At 43.7% G+C, this 23,556-nt stretch overlaps 1 protein-coding gene across 2 annotated transcripts in view; it reads left to right on the forward strand.

Moving 5' to 3' along the window:
* The first annotated feature begins 3,946 nt into the window (after positions 1-3,946).
* Positions 3,947-23,556, forward strand: part of CRISPLD1 (cysteine rich secretory protein LCCL domain containing 1) — a 56,667-nt gene continuing 37,057 nt past the window's right edge. For both annotated transcript variants that reach the window (XM_039521565.1, XM_039521566.1), the window contains exons 1-2: positions 3,947-4,229; positions 5,597-5,919. In XM_039521565.1, coding sequence (XP_039377499.1) covers positions 5,662-5,919 — 258 coding nt within the window. In that variant the 5' untranslated portion in view covers positions 3,947-4,229; positions 5,597-5,661. The remainder of the gene's footprint in view (positions 4,230-5,596; positions 5,920-23,556) is intronic.

A 23,556-nucleotide genomic window follows, 5' to 3' on the forward strand; every position in this document is an offset into this window, starting at 1 on the left:
CATCCCATTAACTATCCTGGTGACATTTCAATCTATGAATCACCATTTCAATCATAATCACCACGGTTGTGTTCTGCTGGAGCAATGCAGATCACAAAGATCTGTAACCAAAGCATTCTCAGTTGAGGGGATCCAGCTGGCAAATGAACTTCCTGAGCGATTAGAGGAAGCCAGAGTCTGACCAATTTTTTGAAATACTTGAAATAGGAATTCTCTTTTGGGGGATGGGGAAGAAGGATGGAAGGAGGAAAGAGGAGATATTTTCTACATTGACCATGCTCTTTTTCCTTCTTTCATTCCTCTTTCCCATCCCCCCCAAAAGGGTCCCTACTCCACGCAGTTTGTCAAACCTAAACAGGGAGAAAAATCAGAGACTACCTGAAGTCCTCAAGAGGCGTTGATACTATTTTACATGGGAGGTGCTCAGATACCACAATGATGGGTGGCTGTAGAAGACAGACAGAAATAGATAAAATAAATGAAGATATTTTTACATCAACAGAAATCAGACCCCACTTAGGCTTATTTCTTTTGGTCTTTTAAGTAAAGTCACAAGCTTTTACAATTAAACATATCCTCTCAATATGGGTATGTATATCTCCTAGATCCATTCTCTTTGCTTTTATCAATTTACATAAAAAGACAGCATGGGTCTTTCTTTTCGTATAAACTGATAAAGACAAAAAGAATGGAGCAATTAAATGCATATATACACACATATTGACAAGATAGGTCAAAACCACATTTGTCACAGTCACAACATTTTTAGGCTGTCACAAATCATGGGCTATCACAAATCAAATACAAAGGGTGCTGCTTAAACACAAAATGTAAGGAGCTTATTTGCTTAATTAACTTATTTTTATGCATTTTATTGAGAACAAAACCTGTACTCCAATATCGTAACACAGCTTTCAACCTGCCAAACTCCAAATATGTCTCAGTAAAATTTGTGACGAATACCCAAAATGAAGTGTGCAAGATGATGGTTGGTATGTGTTTCATTTTAAACTGAAAGGGGTGCATACTACTGAGGTAAAGAGAGATATAGAGCCTCAGTGATTTACAGGAGTACCATGGCTACCTTTCCCTTTGAGAATTTTGAATTTGTCATGTGTGGTAATCAGGGCGGGTGCAAGGATGTTTCGTGCCCTAGGCAAAAATTGCACCTTGCACCCCCCGCCCCCGAGCCCTGTGGCAGCTCTCCGCCCCCCCCCGCCCTAAGGGCACCCCCGCGTAGCTCCCCACTCTCCTCCCCACCCTGAGGCACCCCGCAGCAGCACCCCTCCGCCCTGTGGCCCCCACAGCAGCTCCCTCCAGCCCAGGGAGCCGTGTGGCAGCTCCTGCCCCAGCTCACCTCTGCTCCACCTCCTCCCGAGCACGCCGTCACCACTCCACTTCTCCCGCCTCCCGGGCTTGCTGTTTGGCGCCGCAAGCCTGGGAGGGAGAGAAGCAGAGCGGGGCGGCGTGCTCAGGGGAGGAGGCGGAGCAGAGGTGAGCTGGGCTGGGGAGTTCCCCTGCGTGCCGCCCCCCCCCTTACTTGCTGCAGGTGACCCTCCCTGTGCCCCCCTGCCCCAGCTCCCTCCGCCTAAATGCCGATGACGACTGGGGCGACCGAAGATCCGGCCGCTGCAGTCGCCGCCGAAGGACCCAAAATGCCACCCCCCCAATGCTAGTGCCCTAGGCGACCGCCTAGGTCGCCTAATGGATTGCACTGGCCCTGGTGATAATATGCAGCCATAAACTACTACCAACAAAAGTTCCCATTCATAGTTACATAGATTTCAAGTCCAGAAGGGACCATGGCAATCATCTCATCTGAACTCTTGCATAACACAGGCCATAGAACTTCTCCAAAATAATTCCTAGAGCACATCTTTTACAAAAAAAAAATCCAGTCTTGATGTAAAAATTGTCAGTGATGGAGAATCCACCACAAATTGTTCCAGGGTTTAATCACTTCAAAAATTTATGCTTTATTTCCAGTCTAAATTTGACAATCTTCAGCTTCCAGCCATTTGATCTTGTTATACCTTTTTCTGCTATCACATGTTTGTTTCCCATGTAGGTACTTTCAAGTCATCCCTTAGCCTTCTCTTGTTAAGCTAAATAGATGGAGCTTCTTGAGACTCTCACTATAAGACATGTTTTCTAATCCTTCAATCATTCACGTAGCTCTTCTTTGACCCCTCTCCAATTTACCAACATCTTTCTTGATTTGTGGACACCAGAGCTGGAGCCAGCATTCCAGCAGCAGTTGCACCAGTGACTCTCTATTCCTACTTGAGACTCCCCTGTTTATGCATCAAAAGATTGCATTAGCTCTTTTGGCCACAACATTGCACTGGGAACTCATGTTCAATTGATCTGCCCCTCAACCAAACCTTTTTTAGAGTCACTGCTTCCCAGGATAGAGTCCCCCATCCTGTAAATATGGCGTACATTCTCTGTTCCTAAGTATACACATTCCTGATGCTATTATATGATGGAAACAGATATTTAGGCATATACACAAGAAAAACGCCCATGTACAGAGAGAGGAACAGAAGCACACACAGCATGCAAACTAAGATGCAAGCATTACAAAAACCCAGATCTGGCATATGGATCTTGCCAGATCCAACCAATTTTTGGCCTCCACTCAAATTCCACAGCATCAACAGAGAATAAGTATAGCCACTCCCACTACACCCAAAAATTCCAGATTGTGATGAATTCTGGTGCATAACCCCTGCAATAACCTGACTCTAGCACCTGGATCCAGCTGGATCTTGGCAATTGTTTGCCTCAAACCCCAAACTGTACAATCTAAATAGATAACAAGTTAAGCTGCTCCTGTTTCAGTGGAGAAATCTGCATGTACTCTGATGGATCCCAGATCAACAGCACTGAAAAAAACAACAACCCTCACATAGCTGGTGGATCCTTCTGATCCTGCCAGTTTTTAACCTCAATCCCTTAACTTGTGTTGTCTCTATATATAAATCCCATGGGCACCAAAAAACCTGGGACCATGCTGCAAAGTGGGACAGCAGTACCAATGGGTGAATGTATCCGGCACAAAGTCAGCTGGATCCTGCCGTTTTTTGGACCCAAGCACCTAATTGTTACCATTCCCGACTTGGCTAGAAAAATCCAGGCTCTGACAAAGCTCCTGTAAGAACAATGCAAAACCACCTATTTAACAGCACCCTTTCTGGCGATAAACTTCTAAATTCTACTGGGGGGAGATCAAGTGCAGCTGCTTCTACTCCATCTCGTCCCTGATAACTGGATGGATCCAGCGGGTTCCATGGGATCTGAGTTTTTGCAGAGTTGCTGTGCCCTAGGCCAGTTTTTTGTTTTGTTTGTTTGTTTGTTGTTTGTTTGTTTTTGGTTGCAGTTGGACCCGTCATCCGTTTAGCTGTTAGGTTAAACTGTAGGGACAGATGGGGCAACATTTGGCTGGATCAAGGGGTTTGACCTGGGTTTTTCCAGTACGCATGTGCTAGGATCCAGAATGTTTTGCTGCAGTTGGAGCCGCATTTGTCTTGACCTGATTTTGTTTTTTTAAGATTTGTAGCTTCACGGCCAAAACTTGGCGGGGTGCAGCTGCAGGATCTGGGGTTTTAACGCGCCTTTGCGGCTCTGGATTTGCTTGGTCCAGTGAGGACCTTTGTTCTCTGTTCTGATGGTACAACTTGGGGGTAAAAAATCTGCAGGAGGGAGGCAGGTAGCTGAGCTCAGCGGGAGCCAGCTTCTCCCTCTCCAGGCAGGGGTTGAGTGGCGCTAAACAGAGCCCCTTTCCGAGTCTCCTGGCGGTGCCGGCCGGCCGGGCGGGATGCTGGTGGGGCGGGGTGGCCAAGGCACGTCACTGGGGGCGCGCTCTAGGCCCGGGATAAATGGCTGGGAGCAAAGGGGAAGCAAGCGCGGAGCTCCTGGCACGGGCAGCTGCAGGGAGCAGGAGGGGGCCTTCGAGAGGCCGGAGCGAGCGCGGGAAGGGGACTCCACGTCCAGAGCGGGGGGCAGGGAAAGTGTCTGCGCTGAGGGGCTGGTGCACAAACTTCTCGCAGAGTTTGCAGGCGCAGCCTCCAGCGCGCCCCGACTCCTGCTCTGCTGCCCGGGCAAATCCGGCGCGTCTCCCGGCTCTGCGAGGCGGGGAGGAGACGCGGGCGGGCGGGCGGCGGCCCGAACTCGGCTGTGGCTGGGTGGCTGCAGCCTGGACCTGGGTGTCCGAAAGGCCGGGAGAGGTAAGGGCTTGGCTCAGCATCGCTTGGGAACGGCTCCGCGCCGTTCAGCCCTGACTCCCGCGACCATCAGCAGCGCCCCGGCTGCGCGCGGCGCCCCCCCGGACCTGCGGTTCTTCCCGCGCACGAGTCGGGGACTTCCCGGGGAGACCCAGCTCCCCGCCTGGGCTTTCTGTCCTGTTCTCCTCGCCGTCCCAGCCGGGGCCGTGTAACAAAGGGCCTGAGGCGGGAGGGCAGGGGCCAGGGGCGAGCTCCAGCTCTGACTTGCTGGAAGACTCGACTCTCCGCAGAGTTGTCGCTCCATCGCGCGCTCACAGGACGCGTGCTGCTGAGCAGCAACTTTGGGGCAGCAGCAGTTGATTTGTCCTTAGAAGCCGGGCGGGCGTGTGGTTGAAATGCAGCCCAGTGAAGGCAGATTGATATTTTTTTATCATAGGAACGGGAGCCAAAAAGCCAGACTTTCTAATTCCAGCATCTTTATTTAATGCCTAACAGGTGCAGAAAGTGCAATTGTGGCCCAGTAGTATAATACGATGTATCTTCCCTATTGGAACATTGGGTATACTGGTTACCTATGCAGCCTCTCTGTGCATTTTCTTCAAGATGCCAGATGTTCCTTTCCCCCTCTACCCTCCACAGCTAGGTCCATAACCGGAGTGCTAGGGGATTGGTGTTTCAGTGTTAATATATTTTGGACTGGGATGAGGGAGCTACTGCAGCTTTCCAAACGGTAGCGGGCATCAGAAGAACATTCTTGATAGGAGAACTGCATCTTAAAACCTTCTTTTAAAACAATTCATCAGTTTTGTTCTCCAAGCATAATAAATAAACCCTGTTTGACTAACAGGTTTTAATAATCTAAGTTTTGTTGTTAAGTTTGGAGACTCAAAATGTTTTCAAATCATAAAACAAAAGATTCTGATCAACATCAGATTTGATAGTTCTGATTTTTTTAAAGCATACTTCATTCTTTTTTGGGGTGGTTTTCATTTTGGGATTTGCTGCAAGCCCCTTTAGCTTGAAAACAGCTATATTTATACACTGGCATATTCTAAGAGGACCTAATTTAATTTAATCATCTAATTTAGATTGCGTAAAGGGAGGCACTATCAGATGAAGGCAGTTTATGAAAAAATTGCTTTTATTTATGCAGACTCTTAAGTGTGCTTTACATAACTACTTGAATGATCTTCAATTCATGAGGTCAAAGCCACAGTGTAAAGGATGGGTGTCTATGTTCTCTGGCATCCCTAAAAACCACACTGGCACACTCCCCTCCCAACTACAGTTTGACTTTTGTTATTTAACAGATTAATTCAGGCCAACACTCTAACCTCAGAATCACTTTACTCTCTCTTATGCCTTTGCAGCCAACAGACCTGGAAGAAAGACTTTGTCCTGGAATTAACCCTGGGGAGTTTTGAGGTCATTCATCATGAAGTGTGTAGCACAGGAATGGCTCAGTGTAACTGCCTTGCTATTCATAGCTCAAACAGTTTCTGCAGTGGTTCTTCCCAATGGTACACTATTAGAGGAACTTTTGGAAAAGTACATGGACGAGGATGGTGAGTGGTGGATTGCCAAGCAAAGAGGGAAAAGGGCTATCACAGACAGTGATATGCAAAGTGTCTTGGATCTTCATAATAAATTACGGAGTCAGGTGTATCCACCAGCTTCCAATATGGAATATATGGTAAGGACAAATTGATAGTGGTGTCTAGAAAGAAATGTTAATGTAGTAGTTGCTGTCGTGTAAAATAGCATACTTTCAGTCATTGTTTCTTGATGTTTGTCTATAAAACATTGTTATAAAAGGATGAAATGCAACACAGTACCTTCAGGAGCTAAAAGATAAGCAGGGTGCTAAACTGGAAACATTGCATTGCAAAATAACACAGGTTCTTCCTAGCTCCTAAACTGGTATATTTCTATGTTTAATATATTAGTATGTGATAATTTCCCTTAGTTTTTGGCTTTTTTTTTTGTGCCTCAATGTGTATTTGGTATTTGTTGAACCTAAAGCTTTCACTTTTCCCAACTTCTTTTTATAGGATAATTTAGGTTTCATTATGACTAGGGCCCTACCAAATTCAGGGTCCATTTTGGTCAATTTCTAGGTCATAGGATTTTAAAAATAGTCAATTTCATGGTTTCAGGTGTTTATATCTGAAATTTCAGGGTGTTGTAATTGTGAGGGTCCCGTCCCAAAGGGAGGCCATGGAGGGGTGGGAGGTAGTCGCAAGGCCATTGTAGGGCGGGTTGTGGGATTGCCACCCTTATTTCTGGGCTGATGCTGGTAGGGATGCTGCTATCAGAGCTGGCAGCCGGAGAGCAGTGGCTGCTATCTGGGTGCGCAGCTCTAAAGCCAGAATCACCGCCAGAAGCAGCGCAGAAGTGAGGGTCACAGGGTATGGGGAGTTGGTTACCATATGTTCCAGTTTTCCTGGCAGCCTCCTGCCTGGGTCCGCCTGACAGCTGCCCTCGCTTCTGCGCTGCCTTCAGAGCTGGGCTCCCAGCCAGCAGCTGTGGAGCTTCCTGCAGCCTGGGGAGGTTCCCAGAGGTGGGTCTGACCGGGCTTCATGAGTGGCCCATGCATGGGAAAAGGAAGTCCCATCCCTAGTCAGCTTGGGCTGGGATTAGCAGCTGGAGCCTGGTGCACGATAGGAGCCCCCAGCTGTGCACTCCCAGCCCTGCCTCTGCCCTCCTATAGCCAGATTTCGTGGTCCATGACACGTTTTTCACAGCCAGGAATTTGATAGGGCCCTATTTATGATCCTACTAACTTATTAAAGCACATTGGGAATACTAAAATTCTATCCTTGGAACTCCTCAAAAGGCCAGTGGCCTGACAAGAATGGGGCAATTGTATTATCACTCTTACATCTGCAGAAAAAGTAACACTTTTGTCACAATGTTCATTTTTTTTGGATTATACAGATATTAAGGAGATTGCATTATTATAGGCAGGACTGATTGCACCCCTTTTACTAAGGTTGCCCAACAGTTCCCATCATAAGATCCTGTTTCAGTTGCTTATAATTTAGCCAAACTTGAACTGTTCAGGCTGAAATTTTCGATGCCAGGTATCTGCCACAGGCTAGTGGGGGGTTTTTTTGTGTTAATTTCAGCCACAACAGTTCAGCCATATGCAAAAATGAGGCTAGGAAAAATATGTTTTGTTCTTGCTAGAAAATTCTACTGACCATTGAAAAGCATGTGTTCAAACTGGAAATTTAAATTTGTCAAGCAAGCAGCCTTTGTTAGGGCAGTGCTTTTGTTATCCATGTGAAATCCACCTAAGTTTAAGACATGTTAAAAGCGTATGAAAAATCTCAGTGTGCACATGCTCAGTAGAGACTTCTTAGATTTTTTTAGCAGCTGAAATTCCTGACAATTCTATTTGTACTGAACATTCTCCAGCATGGGGCTGAGCAGGCCTGCTGTGGGCTGGGTTTGGGCATCTGAACTGAAAGCAGGAAGACAATTTCTTCTGTGCTGTCAATGAGCCCTGTGCTGGGCTCAGGCATGGAGGAAGAAGCTGCCTTATTTGAATGCAGAGGGAGCAATAGGTGGACCTGTGCAGGTTGGGGTGAGGTAGATGGGACAAGGAGCCAGGAGAGACATTGAGACTGGGACTAGAGGCTAGTTAGTGGTGGGGCAGGAGGAACTGGGACCTGACAAGACAACTGGGACTCAGAGCTAAGGGGAGACTGACTCACCGGGCAAAGAGATTGGAAGGTGGGAAAGGAAACAGGTGAGGGAAGATACTAGATGAGGAACCTTGGAGGGAGACTGGAACTGGTTGGTCAAATAAACCATGACAGTGAAGTGGTGGGATAGATGTAGGGGGACACTGTGGTTGGATCAAGAGCCCAAGGAAGGAGTTTGGGACAGGGAGGTATTGAAGATAGGGAATGTGGGTGGGAAGCAGCTGGAGGCCAGGGTGGGGGAAAGAAACAGATTGGATGAGGAGCCAGGAAATGGGGACCTGAAACTTACTCAACAAAGAGACTTGGGACATGGTGCTGGGGTGGGATGGAACTAGGACTGGCTAGTCAGGAAGACTGAGACTAGGAAATGTGGGGACACTGGGGCTGAGATTAGGACTGGGTGGGTCAGGAGGCTGGGACTGGGATGAGAAAATTGAAGAGTGGAGACTGGAACAAGGAGAATGGGACTGGGATGTGATGCCAGGGATGGGGAAGATATAGGAATGGGTCAGGGACAGGTTGGGAAGGAAGTAATGGAAGAGATTTTGCTGGAGTGAAATGGACAGAAGAGTCTGTGCCCACTAGAACACACTTCCCCCGAGAGCCTGGAATGGAACCCAGGTTTCCTGAGTCTCATCTATCCTTTCTCTGCTATCAGCAAATATCAGTGAAACCCACTGGCAAAGCCTCTCATCCTGCTCTAGTGTTGGCCCACATCCAGGGTAACAACTTACTACTGCTATCATTTACTTTGTCAGCTCAAGTGCCAGAGGTACATGTAGTGGATCTAAAGGTACCAACCCTGCTGATGACCCACATGGATGTTCATATGATGCTACATAGTGGGATTTCTGATTTTTCTGTTTGCTTTTTTCATAACCTAGGAAATTAAAAAAAAACACCTATGTTAAAAGAAAATAATTAAGGTTGCAAAGTGAAGCAAACATTCAAAAGTTAGGAAATGCTATAATCAAGGTTAATTAATTTCTCCACTTGTAAGGTAACTCCCTTCTCTTCATGTGCCAATATATATTTATGCCTGTATCTGTTATTTTCACTCCATGCATCTGAAGTGGGTTTTTTTACCCATGAAAGCTTATGACCAAATAAATCGGTTAGTCTTTAAGGTGCCACCGAACTTCTCGATACTTTTGTGGATGCCACCCCTTATGTGTTATGATACAGTCTTTTATTATATGATCAAATACTAATTTTTCTACAGGACCACTGCCTAATTCACTGGCCAGGATGGATTTGCTCTGGGAATTCATAGATTACGAGGCCAGAAGGGACCACTGCGATCATCTAGTTTGACCTCCTGTGTAATCCTAAAGCCATAGGTCTTCCCCGAATTAATTCCTATTTGAACTAGAGCATATTTTTCTAGAAAAAACATCTTAATCAGGGTTGTTTAGTGTGGGACACTGTTGTCTGGAGGCATCCCTGCTTTATGTGTTGTCCAAGTTGGAAAGCATGTAATGAAAGAGACAGGAGATTGCAGGAAGAGAAAGGATAGTCTCGTGGTTAGGGCCGTTGAATACAGTACTACACAAGCAAACTGAATTCTGTCCCTGCCCTTTAGACAGGTTTCCTGTATGATTCTGATCAAGGCATTTAAACCAAACTCTTACAGCGGTCACTAATTGTGTTTTCCTCATTTTCTGGGTGCCTGACTTGAGACCACGGGGTCTGATTTGTGGAAGTGTTGAGTACTCACAGTGCAACAGAAGTCCATGGGTCCTGTGTTTTGAACAAACATAGTGCTATATAATATTAAGTACTCTGAAAAATCAGAGCCTGAGTGTCTCAGATTGGGCAACCAAAATTAGTGAACACTTCTGAAATTAATCTTTATGTGCCTCAGTTCCCCATCTGTACAATAGAGAAAATACCACCTCTCATCTCTTAGGGGTGTTGTGACAATAAATGCTCAAAATGAGTTAGGCTCCTAACTTCTTCTTAGACTTCTCACTTCCACTGATTTCAGTAAGTTAAGTGCCTAACTCCTTTTTGAGCATTCAGACCTTAGATAGTATAGTGATGAGCAGGGCGTCCTAGGGTGGTGCGGGGCCCGGGACAACCCCTATTCTGGCCCAGGCCCCGCCCCCGCTCCACCCCTTCCCCCGGTCCCTGCCCCACCTCTTCCTGCTTCGCCCCGCCTTTTCCTGACCCTGCTCTGCCCCCATTCCACCCCTTCCCCCTAGTCCCCACCCCCATCCTGCCTCTTTCCAGCTTCCGCCCCCTCCCCCGAGTGATGCTGGGAGCCAGCGGAGCGGAGCAGGCTGGGTCTGGGTTGCTTGTTGCTGCTGGCACCAGGCGCACTGCTAACCACCCAGGCTGCCCTGGACCCCGCGTCCCAAAGTGTGGAGCCCCCCAAAGCACAGGGCCCGGGTTGTCTCCAGTGTGTCCTATGGATGGGATGGCTCTGATGATGAACACCATAAGAAAGCTTGTGAGGAAATTAATAATGCCATCTCCAGAGCAGAGTTGAATTGAGTGTGTTAAGTAAAGCATGGGGCTACATACTGAAAAAAAATATGAATACAAAGACTTGGATAGCTGTTCATTATTTGAATTCCATCCATTCTGTGTACTGAATGAGGCCAGGGCCCTGTGGAAAAAATCGTATGTGATCATGTAATTAAAGACTGTATTATAAGGCATACACATCTAGTGTTGCACAGGCAACCTTAATTCTGTTATTTCGTAACTTTTGAGTGCTTGACTTTGCAACTTTAACTTTTTGTGGGCGGTGGGCGGGGGTGGTATAGGTAATATGGTATGTAGAGAACTAAATGCTGAGTCAGTCAATGCACATTTTCATGTTCCAAGACACACTTTAGTAACAGAAAAGAGCAATTTTTCTTAAAGAAATATTGCCTTTCAAAATAAGGAATAGCCACTTACAGAATGTCTGGTTTTTAGGAATTATATGGTCCTATGATTTCTGGATCTGGGTTTCAAAACTAAGATTAAAGTAGGCAAGATTTGTTAGCTGCCTTTAGATATTGTTAGCATTACAGTTGGGTCCTGGTTTATGACTGGGCTCCTAGATGTGCCTATAATACAAATAATAAATAAATGATGATAATAAAACTGAGCCTTGGCTGTTAATTGAAAAATAAAGGTGGGGGACCAAATTTTATACTCAGATTTGAAGCACAAGCAACAATAAAGAATGAATTATAGAGACCACATGCAGATTTTATCCCCATAATTTTTTTTCTGCTTGTATTTTACATTAGGAACATCAGGTCTTATTGAAAGTTGAGCTGCACCATTCCTTAGTAGCCCTCAGCTGTGGAGAAGAAAAGGTTCAGTCTTTAATAGAGAGCTTTTATCCTAAAAGATTGTCAGAAGTTTGAGTTGAGCAGAATTTAACAAAAACAAAAGGAAAAAAAACAAAGTTTAAAAGGTTCTCCTATTCTCTTGTGTGCTCCCTGAGTGGAGTGGGTAGGGAGAAGAGTCCTGTGCCTCCCTGCCCCCTTTGATATAGCCAAAGGAAGTGTATCCAGGTTGCTGGGACTACAAAGTATAGCTGGCCCTTAGTTCAGATTTGCATAGGAGAAAGACTTCTTACACTCTCTGTTCTTTGGTAGTAGCCAATATAAAGATTCAGGAGGCAGACGGAGGGAAAGAATAATATTAATAAAATAATCATGCATGATTTCCTGATGACATTATAATGACTGGATTTTGATTTTTGCCTCAGCCTGTGATGTTGATTTGCAATGATGCAATGCCAACTGTATATGATGATGTTACACTGTAATACCCCTGGGGAATTTTGTGCCACTGCGCAATGCATAATTCTGCATTAATGTTGGGCTGGGCCTGCAGAATTTTCTCTTCCTCCTCCCCAACCCCCCATTGGGCTGCAGAGATGTTGACCACCACTAGGGGTCACTGGATCTGGCAGAGCTCAGCTTGCAAATAGAAGACAGGGCCAGGGGGTGGGAGAGGGAGGAATCTGGAGGGTTCCCAGGACTCCCTGAAGGAAGGAGGCAGCAGTGTGCAGGAAACTCTGTGGAAACCTGGGACCCAGCATCAGGCTGTTTCTCCCTCTGGATCCCTGGGCTCTAGGAGGGTAGGGTCTATGAGTGTCTGGGCCAGGGGGGCTCTGCAGCTGGCCTCTGGGGGATAGGGGATGTGAGTGTCTGGCCCACTGGCTAGGCTCTGTTGGGGAAGGGGCAGAGAAGCAGGAACTGGGTTGTCATGGAGGTTTCTTTAACTTTCTATTCCTGGGGGAATTTTTGTGTGTGTGTCTATACTGTTGATGAAATTCGGAGGAGAAATAGTAATAGATGTACTCACCAAGATCTGCAACAAGATCTGGCAGACCGGTGAGTGGCCCTCCATGTAGACACAGTCACTAATCATCACTCTGCTAAAGAAAGGCAACCTGCAATTGTGTCAAAGTTACCGGACCATAAGCGTAATTAGCCATCGCAGCAAAGTGATGTTGAAAGTCATATTGAACAGATTGAAACCGCAAGCGGAGAATATCATCGCTGAAGAACAGGTTGGCTTTCGTGCTGGAAGAAGTACCACAAAACAGATTTTCAGCCTTCGTGTTCTATGTGAGAAGTACTTACAACACCAGCAGGACATCTTCCACATCTTTGTTGACTTCAAGAAGGCGTTTGACACAGTATGGCACGAAGCTCTCTGGGCAACCATGAAGAAGTACAATGTTGGTTGTAAGCTTATTCTTACCATTAAACCAAGGCCAGCAGTGCAGTTCTCGTCAATGGCACAATAGGAGAGTGGTTTTGCACCACTGTTGGAGTCTGGCAAGGCTGCCTTGTTTCGCCCACACAGTTCAACATCTATTTGGAGCACATAATGACTGGTGCCCTAGAAGATCACTTACATGCACTCAGCATTAGGGGGTGAACAATCTCAAAACTTCGGTTTGCTGATGACATTGGTAGCCTGGAAGACAGCAAAGATGAACTTGCCAACCTTGTGAAATGATTGGATGAAACCTCCGCAAAATATGGCATGCAAATCAGTGCAGAGAAAACCAAGCTGATGACAAACAAACGTGATGGGATCAGCTCACATATCACTTTCAGTGGACAAGAGCTGGAGACAGTGAAACAGTTCAAGTATTTGGGGGCAATCATCACTGATGAAGGATCAAAGGCAGAAATTCGGGCAAGAACTGCACAAACAACAGCAGCAGTGGCAAAGCTAAAGCCAGTTTGGAGGAATAAGAACATCTCCCTGGAATCCAAACTGAAACTGCTACACGCATTGATCATCTCCATTTTTCTGTATGCATGCAGAACTTATGGCAGAACTTGAAGAGAAAATACAGGTAGTAGAGATGAGATACTTTGGTTAAATCCTGGGCATCTCCTACTTCAACTACGCCACTGATGAAGAGGTCCGCAACATCATCGCCCAATGCGCTGGGTCATATGAAGACCTCCTGATGACCGTGAAGAAGCACAAGCTGAAGTGGTATGACCGTGTAACAAGATCATCTGGCCTATCCAAGATCATCCTCCAAGGGACAGTACAGGAGAAGAAAAGAAGACGTAGACAGAAGAGTGGACATAAAAGAGTGGACAGGAATGGACTTCGTGGAGACTCAAGCACTGACACACAGTCATCAGGGGTGGAGACAATTGGTTGATTGCTCATCAGTGATGGTTCCCCAATGACCAGTGGGGTTATGGGAAATGATGATGATGATGATGATATTGATACAGACATACTTGCTGATAGGTATTTTGAAATAAATTTCCAAAATAATTGAAACTGGTGTGATTTATATAGTGTTATTATGACAAATAAAATTTGCAGAATTTTACAGAATTTTAAAAAAATTTGGCACAGAATTCCCACAGGAGTAACTAATTATGATGTGGCTCTTAGAGATTCCACTGGATCTCTTGGTGTTTATGGTTGGCTACTAATTATTTAGACCCTGATTTTTATAAAATAAGCTTTCACTATAAATCCTAGTTTTCTTTTTCGTTATGAACCTTACTTTTCTGTACATGACAGGAAAGATTTTAGTCCAGAAATGTATCAAATCACAAGCTACCGTAAGATCTATATTAGCACTAGCTGTGTATAGTTACATTGCATCTTTTTTCACAGGCCACTCTCTTGAACAGTAAGGCAGTTTTTGAACCCACCCTCAAATAGTTATTCACATGAATCAGCACATCACTTTGGGTTATAGTGATGAGTCATAACATGCATTATGAAAATGCTACATACAATGGAAATGTGCATATGTTATGTAAATGTAGGCCCACATTCTGCCTGGCATTGTACAAGTATGCTACTGGGAAAAGCATGAATAAGGAGCGTATCCTCTTCTAGTTCCCCACTGCCCCCTTGTGCACCTGTGCAGGAGGAGCAGCTCAGGTCTAACTAGTACTCAAGAGAGCACAAAGAGGCAACAACTCTGCTTTCTGACTGTCCACACCCTTTGAGGAGCTGTGTGTGTTGTGTAATGTGCTCCATTCAGCCTCTAGCAGTTACTCTGGTGTGGAGCATATACTGATCTAAGGTGTTTGCTAATCTGTTTTAAAAACATGCAGATTTTTAAAACTGTGTCATTTCCGATCCTGTGCCATTGATTATGGTGTTGTTTGCACTCCAGACTCTGCATTGCTTCAATGGACAACCTATTTACTCTAAAGTGAGTGTGGTTGTGTATAATTGTTTGTTTGATGTTTTTAATTATCTTGTTGAAGTTCATAGTGCAGGAGTATATGAGACAATATGCTGTGTTTGTGGCTATATTCTTCACTTGGCATTTCACCATTCTTGAAAACTATTCATGGCCTTATAGACTCATCTGCCATGAATGTTATCCTTTAAATAATTCAGTAAGTAGCATCAAAAGGACACTTCATCAAATAAACCATGGAAATATTATAAATCAAAAAGGCCAGGGAGCCATATTTACATTTGTACTGTTTGGAAAATACAAGGAACTCTTTCTACAAGCTATTTACTCCTGTATTCCTAATAGGTGGTTGGGGAGCTCCGCGTGCTCTACCGGCCCTCGGATGCTGGCTCCACAGCTCCCATTGGCCTGGAGCCTGCACCCCAGCTCCCTGTCCCAGCCCTGAGCCCCCTCCCGCACCCAAACTCCCTCCCAGATCCAGCACTGCTTCCCACACCCCAACCCCTTGCTCCAGACTTGAGCCCCCTCCCGCACCCAAACTCCCTTCCAGAGCCTGCACCCCCTCCCGCACCCCAATCCCCAGCCCTGAGCCCCCTCCCGCACCCAAACTCCCTCCCAGAGCCAGCACTGCTTCCCACACCCCAACCCCTTGCTCCAGACTTGAGCCCCCTCCCACACCCAAACTCCCTTCCAGAGCCTGCACCCCCTCCCGCACCCCAATCCCCAGCCCTGAGCCCCCTCCTGCACCCAAACTCCCTTTTCTGCACCCCATCCCCTACGCCAACTTTGAGCCCCCTCCCATACTCAGAACCCCTAGTCCCCAGCCCAGAGACCCATCTTGCACCCCAAACCCCTCATCCCCAGCCCCACTCCAGAGTCCGCACCTCCAGCCGGAGCCCTTCGCACCCAAGCCTGGAGCCCCCTCCCACATTCTGAACCCCTCAGCTCCAGCCCAGAGCACCCTCCTGCATCCCAAATCCCTCATCCCCGGCCTCATCCCAGAGCTTGCACCCCCAGCCGGAGACCCTCGCCCCCTCTTCCCCCCAACCTCCAGCCCCAGGCCACTGAAAATGAGTGAGTGAGGGTGGGGGAGAGCGAGCGGAGGTGGGGCGGTGGAGAGAGGTCGGGCGGGGCCTCAGAGAAGGAGCAGGGCAGGGGGTGGGGCAAAGGTGTTTGGTTTTCTGCTACTAGAAAGTTGCCAACTCTAATTCCTAAACAACTGTGTAAGACCACAAAAATGGTTTCCACAAATAAAACCTTCCAAAGGCAACTTTAACATGAGTTAGCCATGAATTCTGTTTTTAAACTTGCCTCCTTCCATATATTCCTGCATTTGCCAGAAGTAGGTGTCTTTTCTGGAACAAAAAGAACAATGTGAATTAAGTATAGTTCACATAAGACCCTCATTCCAATATTGTACTGCTGCATAATTAAGTTCTCAATACTACTTAATTCTATTATAAGTAGTACCTTTAATGCAACTTTGAATTTCTTGGCACTTTGCCATTTACTGAGAGTACTATGTTTTGTATTTACTGTAACAGTTGAAGGTAGGCTTTATTTATTTATTTAGTCTTCCTGTCACCTGATTCTCTCTATAAATTACCATAAATCTATAATTTAAGATTTTTTAAAATATGTTTTATTTCACAAACCTGGGGAAGGAAATAAAACCAACTACACTTTTTTTTTACCTCATACTCAGTTCTATTTTCAGATGTAGCCATATGGCATTGGCAACTATGCATGTGTATGTGAATGCAGCATTTGATCCCAATTTTGTTTATTTGTCACAGAAAATGAAAAGATAAATAATTAACATCTACAGAACTATACTCTTTCCTGCCCACACAGGGTATAAAAGAAGTATGGACATTTATTATAAATTTGTATTGTTGTAGTGTCTATTTGGTCCTCTGTGGGTCACGTCATTCTGGTGTCTTTTCATAATGGTAAGTGATTACGCTGACAATGCTGACACAATGCTGTCCCTTTCAAGACTGTGGCTAACCCCTGGCTTTCACGTTTCAGAGCCATGAAGCCTTATCACACCATCTCATAGTTACCACCTGAGGACTGGCCCCTTAGAAGAAGAAAATTCAAAGATGGTTATTTTGTGGTTCTTGAAAGTCCCACATTTGGGGCCAAATGCTTGCTCAAGTTTTCTTGATTACTTAATCCTTACTCAGGCAAATTCCTCTTGAAGTTAAGAATACAGCATGACTCATTGGTACACAAAGCCGTTCTGTGAATGTGATGGTAAGCTGTTATTCAGCGCACCAACCTGTTGGCAGGCTGGGATCATGGCTAAAGACCTTACTCAGACACCATAAGATTCTTTTGGGCCACAGGGTCTATACAAGTCTGGATCCAGTAGCCCCATCCTCCCTATCGATTCTTGTCAGCCCCATCTCTGGTGAGCTATTTATCAGCCCCATTTTACAGCACACTCAGGTTACAGAGTCAGTATGGGTATGTCTACACTACCTGCCGGATTGGCGGGCAGCGATCGATCCAGCGGGGATCAATTTATCGTGTCTAGTCTAGACATGATAAATCAATCCCCGAGCACTCTCCCATCGACTCCTGTACTGCAGCGCCGCAAGAGGCGCAGGCAGAGTTGATGGGGGAGCGGCAGCTGTCGACTCACCGTGATGAAGACATCACGGTAAGTCGATCTAAGTACGTCGACTTCAGCTACATTATTCACGTAGCTGAAGTTGCATAACTTAGATTGGTACCCCCCACCCCAGTGTAGACCAGGGCTACGTGTGGTAGAGCCAGTCTCTGTACCCTGGTGTATTGTGAAGAACTAAAAAGGGGCTTAGAAGTGTACAGAGATTTTCACTGGCCTTCCACACTTTGGTGAATTTCTCTATTCTGTGTATCAATGACCATATTTAAGTTCCTAGGCCTTTCTGAAACATCTCTGGCATGTCTCTGTTTTGTTTGTCATCTTGTCAGTTTTTCCAAAGCTTCACAGGGACACTTGAAAAAACACAATTCCCATTCCTTTAGAGCTGAGAACTATTGTCTGTGGAATCCTTTAAGTGGCTGGAGGGCACTTAAAAAAACAACGTAGCTCCCTTTTCAGAGCGAACTTGTCCGCTTTCTTTCTGGCTTTCCACTTTCCTGCTTCACTTCAAAGCCTGGTGGAAGTGCTTCAGCTTCTTTGCCCAGTGCTGAGAGGCTACTGACGCTGCATCAAAGAATACTGTGACGTTGACTTATCCTCTTATTCTATCTGGCATTTTTCAGCAAAGGATTCTGCAGCTTGAAAGTGGCCCAGTGAACAAGTGGGTAAGTCCATGTTATGACTTTGATATAATGCCAGTAGCAACTAACTGGCTCCAGGAACAGAAGCTGGAAGTGGGAAAGCAGCAGACTGGTTTAGTGTTTCAAAGTTTAAAAGAGCTTTACCAAAATAAAAATAAAAATTACAAAAGTAGAAGGGATGCAATTCATTTGTCATTTTTATTTTGCTGTCAGAGAATTCCTTCAACACTGTTAGCAAAATTATTAATTTGCAATAGTAGAACATAGAGCTCAAGCAGTAAAATCTATAGTGAAGACAGAGAGAATTGCTGATTTACACTGAGTAACTCTAACATGTCTTCTCCATGTTATCTGACTGGGAATCTGATTTAATTTAAGATTTGTTTATTGAGAAACATTGACTGAAACTCCCCTGAATACTATGGATGAATTTGGTTTGTCATCTACAAAAAGAGGTGCCATCAACCCTTGATTTTACAAAGTAAAAGTAGCTTGTGAGGCCAAAAGTGACTCTTAAAAGAAAGCAGCTTTTCTCCATAATGAGAACCCTTTTTCATATTTTGTGAAAACAATACCATTTCGTAATATAAATTGAGTTTACTTCAGTTATTAAATTCAATGTTTTGGGGTGCATTTACAAGAAAGACAAGTATTTGTTAAATAGCTCACCATATTTGCCCTGGCAAGCAACTTACTTGAAGACAGTTGCTCAACTCTGGTTTTTATGGAAAATATTTAAGCAGATCTCTTATAGGGGTGCTAAATCATGTCTTATTACTCTGTCGTCCTTTCGAATATTCCATTTCTACTGTATTAAAATCAGATTCACAGGAGTCACCATTAAAAAGCTAATATTCATCAGACCATAGTATCTGAGACACTGCAATTACTTCCCACAACACCTCTTGATATATGATAACAGTTGTTAAAAACTAACTTGTAATGGTGGTAGAAGTGTTTAAAGGAATGTTTAAGGCTCTGATCTTCACACAGGAGGATATATATATCTATATATATGAATAAGTTGTAATAGAAGTGGACTAAACGACACTTTGTCAATAGAACGTGTTGGGAAATTAAGGTCAGTTAACGCAGTTCTTTTGTTACTCCATAACAGTATTGCTTTTAGAATATACAGTCAATAAGATGATTTTAAAATATTGTGGATTTTATCTAGTTTTAAAACAGCAACATTGACATTGCAGACAAGTCACCTTAGAAATCTGAATATTTCATCAAGATCTTAATATGTTTAGATTACACTGAAAATGAAATGTGATTCATCATTTTTGCTCTTCCTATTTTTGTTTTTGACTCTTCTAAAACCAAAACTGCAAACATATGAAACTGTAATACAGGGTTACTTCAGAAATTGGTGCGGTTTACTCAGTGTTCAGGAACAATATTTTTGGCTTCAGAGCACTCTGCTGCTTCCAGGGAAAAGCCACAGTTTTTCCTGCTTTCTACTCTTTTTTCCAAAAGAGTAGCTGAAGCCTCTGGGTCTGTGCAGGGATCTTTTAAAAAAGTTTTATAAACATCAGTCTGTCACAACTGGAATATGACAAAGTTCTTGCCACTTTCCTTCCAGTTAGTTTTCAGTGCTATAGCAGAAAATGGGTTCATGCTTTCCTCAGTAAGGGAAAGTATAATAACGTCATCTATTCCCTCTTTTTTTTACTATCCTAAATATGCTTGATGATTAATAATGGAACTAGTAGTCTTTAGGGTGGTATAGTTGTTTTCGTATTTTGGAAGAAGGGTTATGTAATGGTTGGAGCAGAAATGGAGCATTTGATCCCAACTTCTGTCACTATCTGTGTGGCCTTAAGTAAGACACTAAGACCAAAGTTTTCATGGCTAAATTCAAGAGCTAGATCCATATTTAACTATTTAAATAGTGACCTGATTTTCAGAGGTACTGAGCATCACAACTTTCCATTGATTTCTTTGTGGTGCCTAAATGTGAATTTAGATGTCTAACTTCAGTCATCCGCATTGCAGAATTTGACCTTAACTACTCGTTGTGTCAGTGTACTCCTCTGTATTAAACAATATAATATTTTTTACCTATATTGAAATGATATTGAGAGGATTAAGTGTCCGTAAAGTGCTTTGAGAACTTTGGATGGGATGTGCAATGAATTACATTTAATAATACATGTATTATTACATGGAACATATAGTCATCATAAAGTGAGGCTCTGGGCACCTTGTCTTTCTTACTAGCATAATATGTTGGTGCCAAGCTGCTGATTTTTATTTATTTTTGGCTTATTTGACCATAGTATTTTTCATCCAATATTTCATCCTTCCTTTTTTCCTTTCTCAATGTAATTAGTCTTAAAGAATACAGTGGAAGCTATTAAAACTTAAATACCATACTGTACCATGGTATTTTTGTTACAACTCTACTCCCAATATTTAGAATGTATACCACTGTGAGGTATTTATACCATGCCATGGTAAATGTTTACTTTCAGTGGAACTCACTGTACTTATTTCCATCTTTAGCAAGTTTAAATTTACTTCAGTAGAATCACAGAAATGTAAGGCTGGAAGGACTCTGAGGTTATCATGTCCAGCCCCCTGCACTGAAGCAGGACTAAGTATTATCTAGGCCATCCCTGACAGCTGTTTGTCCAACCTGTTCTTAAAAACCTCCAGTGACAGGGATTTGACTCCTTCGGAAGCCTGCTCCAGTGCTTAACAATTCTTATAGTTAGAAAGCTTTTCCTAATATCTAATTTAAATCTCCCTTGCTGCAGATTTAAGCCCACTACTACTTGTTCTACCTTCAGTGGACGTGAAGAACAATTGATCACAATCCTCTTTTAACAGCCCTTAATACAGTTGAGCACTTATCTCAAGACTCAAGTCTTCTTTTCTCAAGACTAAACATGCCCCCCCCTTTTTTTTTACCTTTCCTCATAAGTCAGGTTTTCTAAACCTTTAATCATTTTTGTTGCTCTCCTCTGGCCACTCCCTAGTTTGTCCACATCTTTCCTAAAGTGTGGTGCCCACAATTAGACACAGTATTCCAGCTGAAGCCTCACCAGTGCTAAGTACAGTGGAAGAATTATCTCCTGTCTTTGACATATGATGCTCCTGTTAATGCATCCCAGAATGACATTAGCCTTTTTTTTTTTTTGCTACTCTATCATGTTGTTGACTCAAATTCAATGTGTGATATGCTTTAGCTCCCAGATCCTTGTCAGTAGTACTGCCTACCCCATTATTCTAGGTTGCTCCTGCTAGCTCCTCATTACCCTAGGGTGAATTTAATCAAGACTTGCAGAGTTTCATACATCTAACTTATCTAAATATTCTTTAACCTATTTTTTCCTTATTTTGGCTTGTGTTCCTTACCCGGGTTGATAATATTAATGGAATTGAGTATCTGATCACCAGCCGTCTTTTTAGTGAAGACTGAAACAAAACAGGCATTAAACACCTCAGCCTTCAATACACGGCTTTATGCCTTTTTTCATTACCCAGAGTATGTGAATTTCTAGCTAATGTTATTTTGGTGTTCTGCCTCCCACTAGAAAGTGCTTTGGGATGCTGTTTGAAGGTGTTACAAGGTAGAGAGATGCTGCACAGTTCTAGCGCATGAAAGATTAACTCAGATCCCTGCTTGTCACATGGGTGATCGAGGATGAGGGCATAACTGCAGAGGGAAAGTGGCTGTGTAAATGGTTCCTTAGGAAGAAGGGTATTTTTTTTTCTTCTTCTCTCAGCTGACTAAAAAGCTGGAAGGGTGTCTGGCAATTAGGACCCATTGTTCTGAGTGTCTTTGTTTTTTGTTTTGGAACTCCTTTTTTATAAATCGATAAAAGCAAGCCCTAAGGAAAGGGATTGAAACTCTGCCACTGGTAAGTATTATTCATCTTCTTTGGCTGGGGATTCTGCCCATTGGCCTACAAAAAGGATGCCCTCAGTGCTTAATTTGTAATGAAAGAGGTTCTGGAGCTCAAGCAATTACATGCTGGGGTTCAAGCAATTTTTTACATTCATAACTGATGCAGCAAGCTCAGATGTACTGGGGCTCTGAACTGCTGAACCTAGAGGTGCTGGGGTCAGCCCTGACAAGCCCTGACACAAATTAAGCACTGGCTGCCATATACAGATATATGAGCACATGGTAGCAACAGGAAGAAATGAAAACAAGTGGCTGCATACACAGCTGCCAGACTTTAGAATAGTTGCTGTGAAGAGAGTCATTATTACAGTTCATTGTTGAATATTGAGCTAGGGCGATGTTAGGAGTGTTAGAGCTTGAATGCTTGGTCTCCTAGACTTTAGACCAGCAGGTAACTGATTGACTGGGATTGCTGAATGACTCTGTCCCAACTTCTGGAAATTAATTTTAAAGTCCAGTCCTCTTTAACACCTGTCCTCTCAGTTACATCAGTCGGTTTTAAAATTCATTATCTTGGGTTCTGAATAGTAGTAATGAAAAGGTGCTCCTCTTATCCGCCTGATGCTGTTGAAATCAATGGCAAAATTCCCATAGACTTCAACAGAACCTGGATTTGGCTTCATGTTAATCAAAGACAAAAGCAAAATTTGGCAAGCTGTCCATTCACTATTAACAAGCTTTGAAGGTCCTGCTCAAGAGTCTGATTAAATTGATATTCCTAATACCTTAATTTTGAATAGAGAAATTGCTTCACACAATTGATTTCCATAGAAGCATGCTACTCTGAGGACAAGCTCTCATGCATTGCAGTCATATACATTTTTGAGCTTTGTATTCTCTTTGCAGATCTATTACTAAAGTAGACTTTGCATCAGTAGCCATCAGCAACTTTGCAGGCTATGTTTTTCTGATTAACCCCCAAACCCATGTATATATTTATCCACTTAAAAAGAGCCTTGTCCAGACAGGTGTAAGAACAAGATCCTGTGTGGTCTTTTCAGCATGTGGATTTTTCACATCCCTGAGAGACATAGCTGTACCGATGTAATTCCTAGTGTAGACCTGGCCTGAGTCAGTATAATGATTGTCTTCTTCCTGTATGCCATATGAGTTCTGACATGAAAGAAAAAAAAAAATCTGAAGGTTTGTCTACAGGGGGACACCCAAGAAAATTTAATCTGAATTAACTAAAGGTGTGAATTTGAAGTGGATTAGTTAAACTGCATTAAAGCCCTGTGTGGAAACCCTCATTCAAAAGTAAAGCGGCCTTAATTCAGTTTAGTTTAATTTAATTCAATTCCAGAGTGAACTAAGCTAAACCAAATTTAGACCACTTTAATTCTCAATAACATCTCTTCACAGGGACCTAATCTACTTCACATTCACACCTTTAGTTAATTTGGATTAAGTTTCCTGGTTGTAACTCTTATTTCTGTCATATAGGAAGGTGGTGGAATAATGAGAGAAAGATTGACAATAGATTCTGTTATTAAGAAGCTTAGTTCTTTTATGTTTTCTGGATAATTGTATTAACTTCACTGAATGTGTAATAATATGTCCATGTAAAATATAATTTTATGTGAAATTGGTGTAAAGTGCCCAGAGCAAGAATAAATTAAATAAAAAACACCTTTCTATTAATCCTTTTTGTTTTGATGGAGAAGTAGAGGTAATTTTTCACCACACTGTAGATGGATAGCTCTGCCTGATGTCAAGAACACAGTTTCAGCTAGGAAGGGACCATGGTCTTAATGTATTGCCCACCCATTT

This window comes from Mauremys reevesii, linkage group 2 (assembly GCF_016161935.1).
Source record: "Mauremys reevesii isolate NIE-2019 linkage group 2, ASM1616193v1, whole genome shotgun sequence".
NCBI classification, from domain to species: Eukaryota; Metazoa; Chordata; order Testudines; family Geoemydidae; genus Mauremys; species Mauremys reevesii.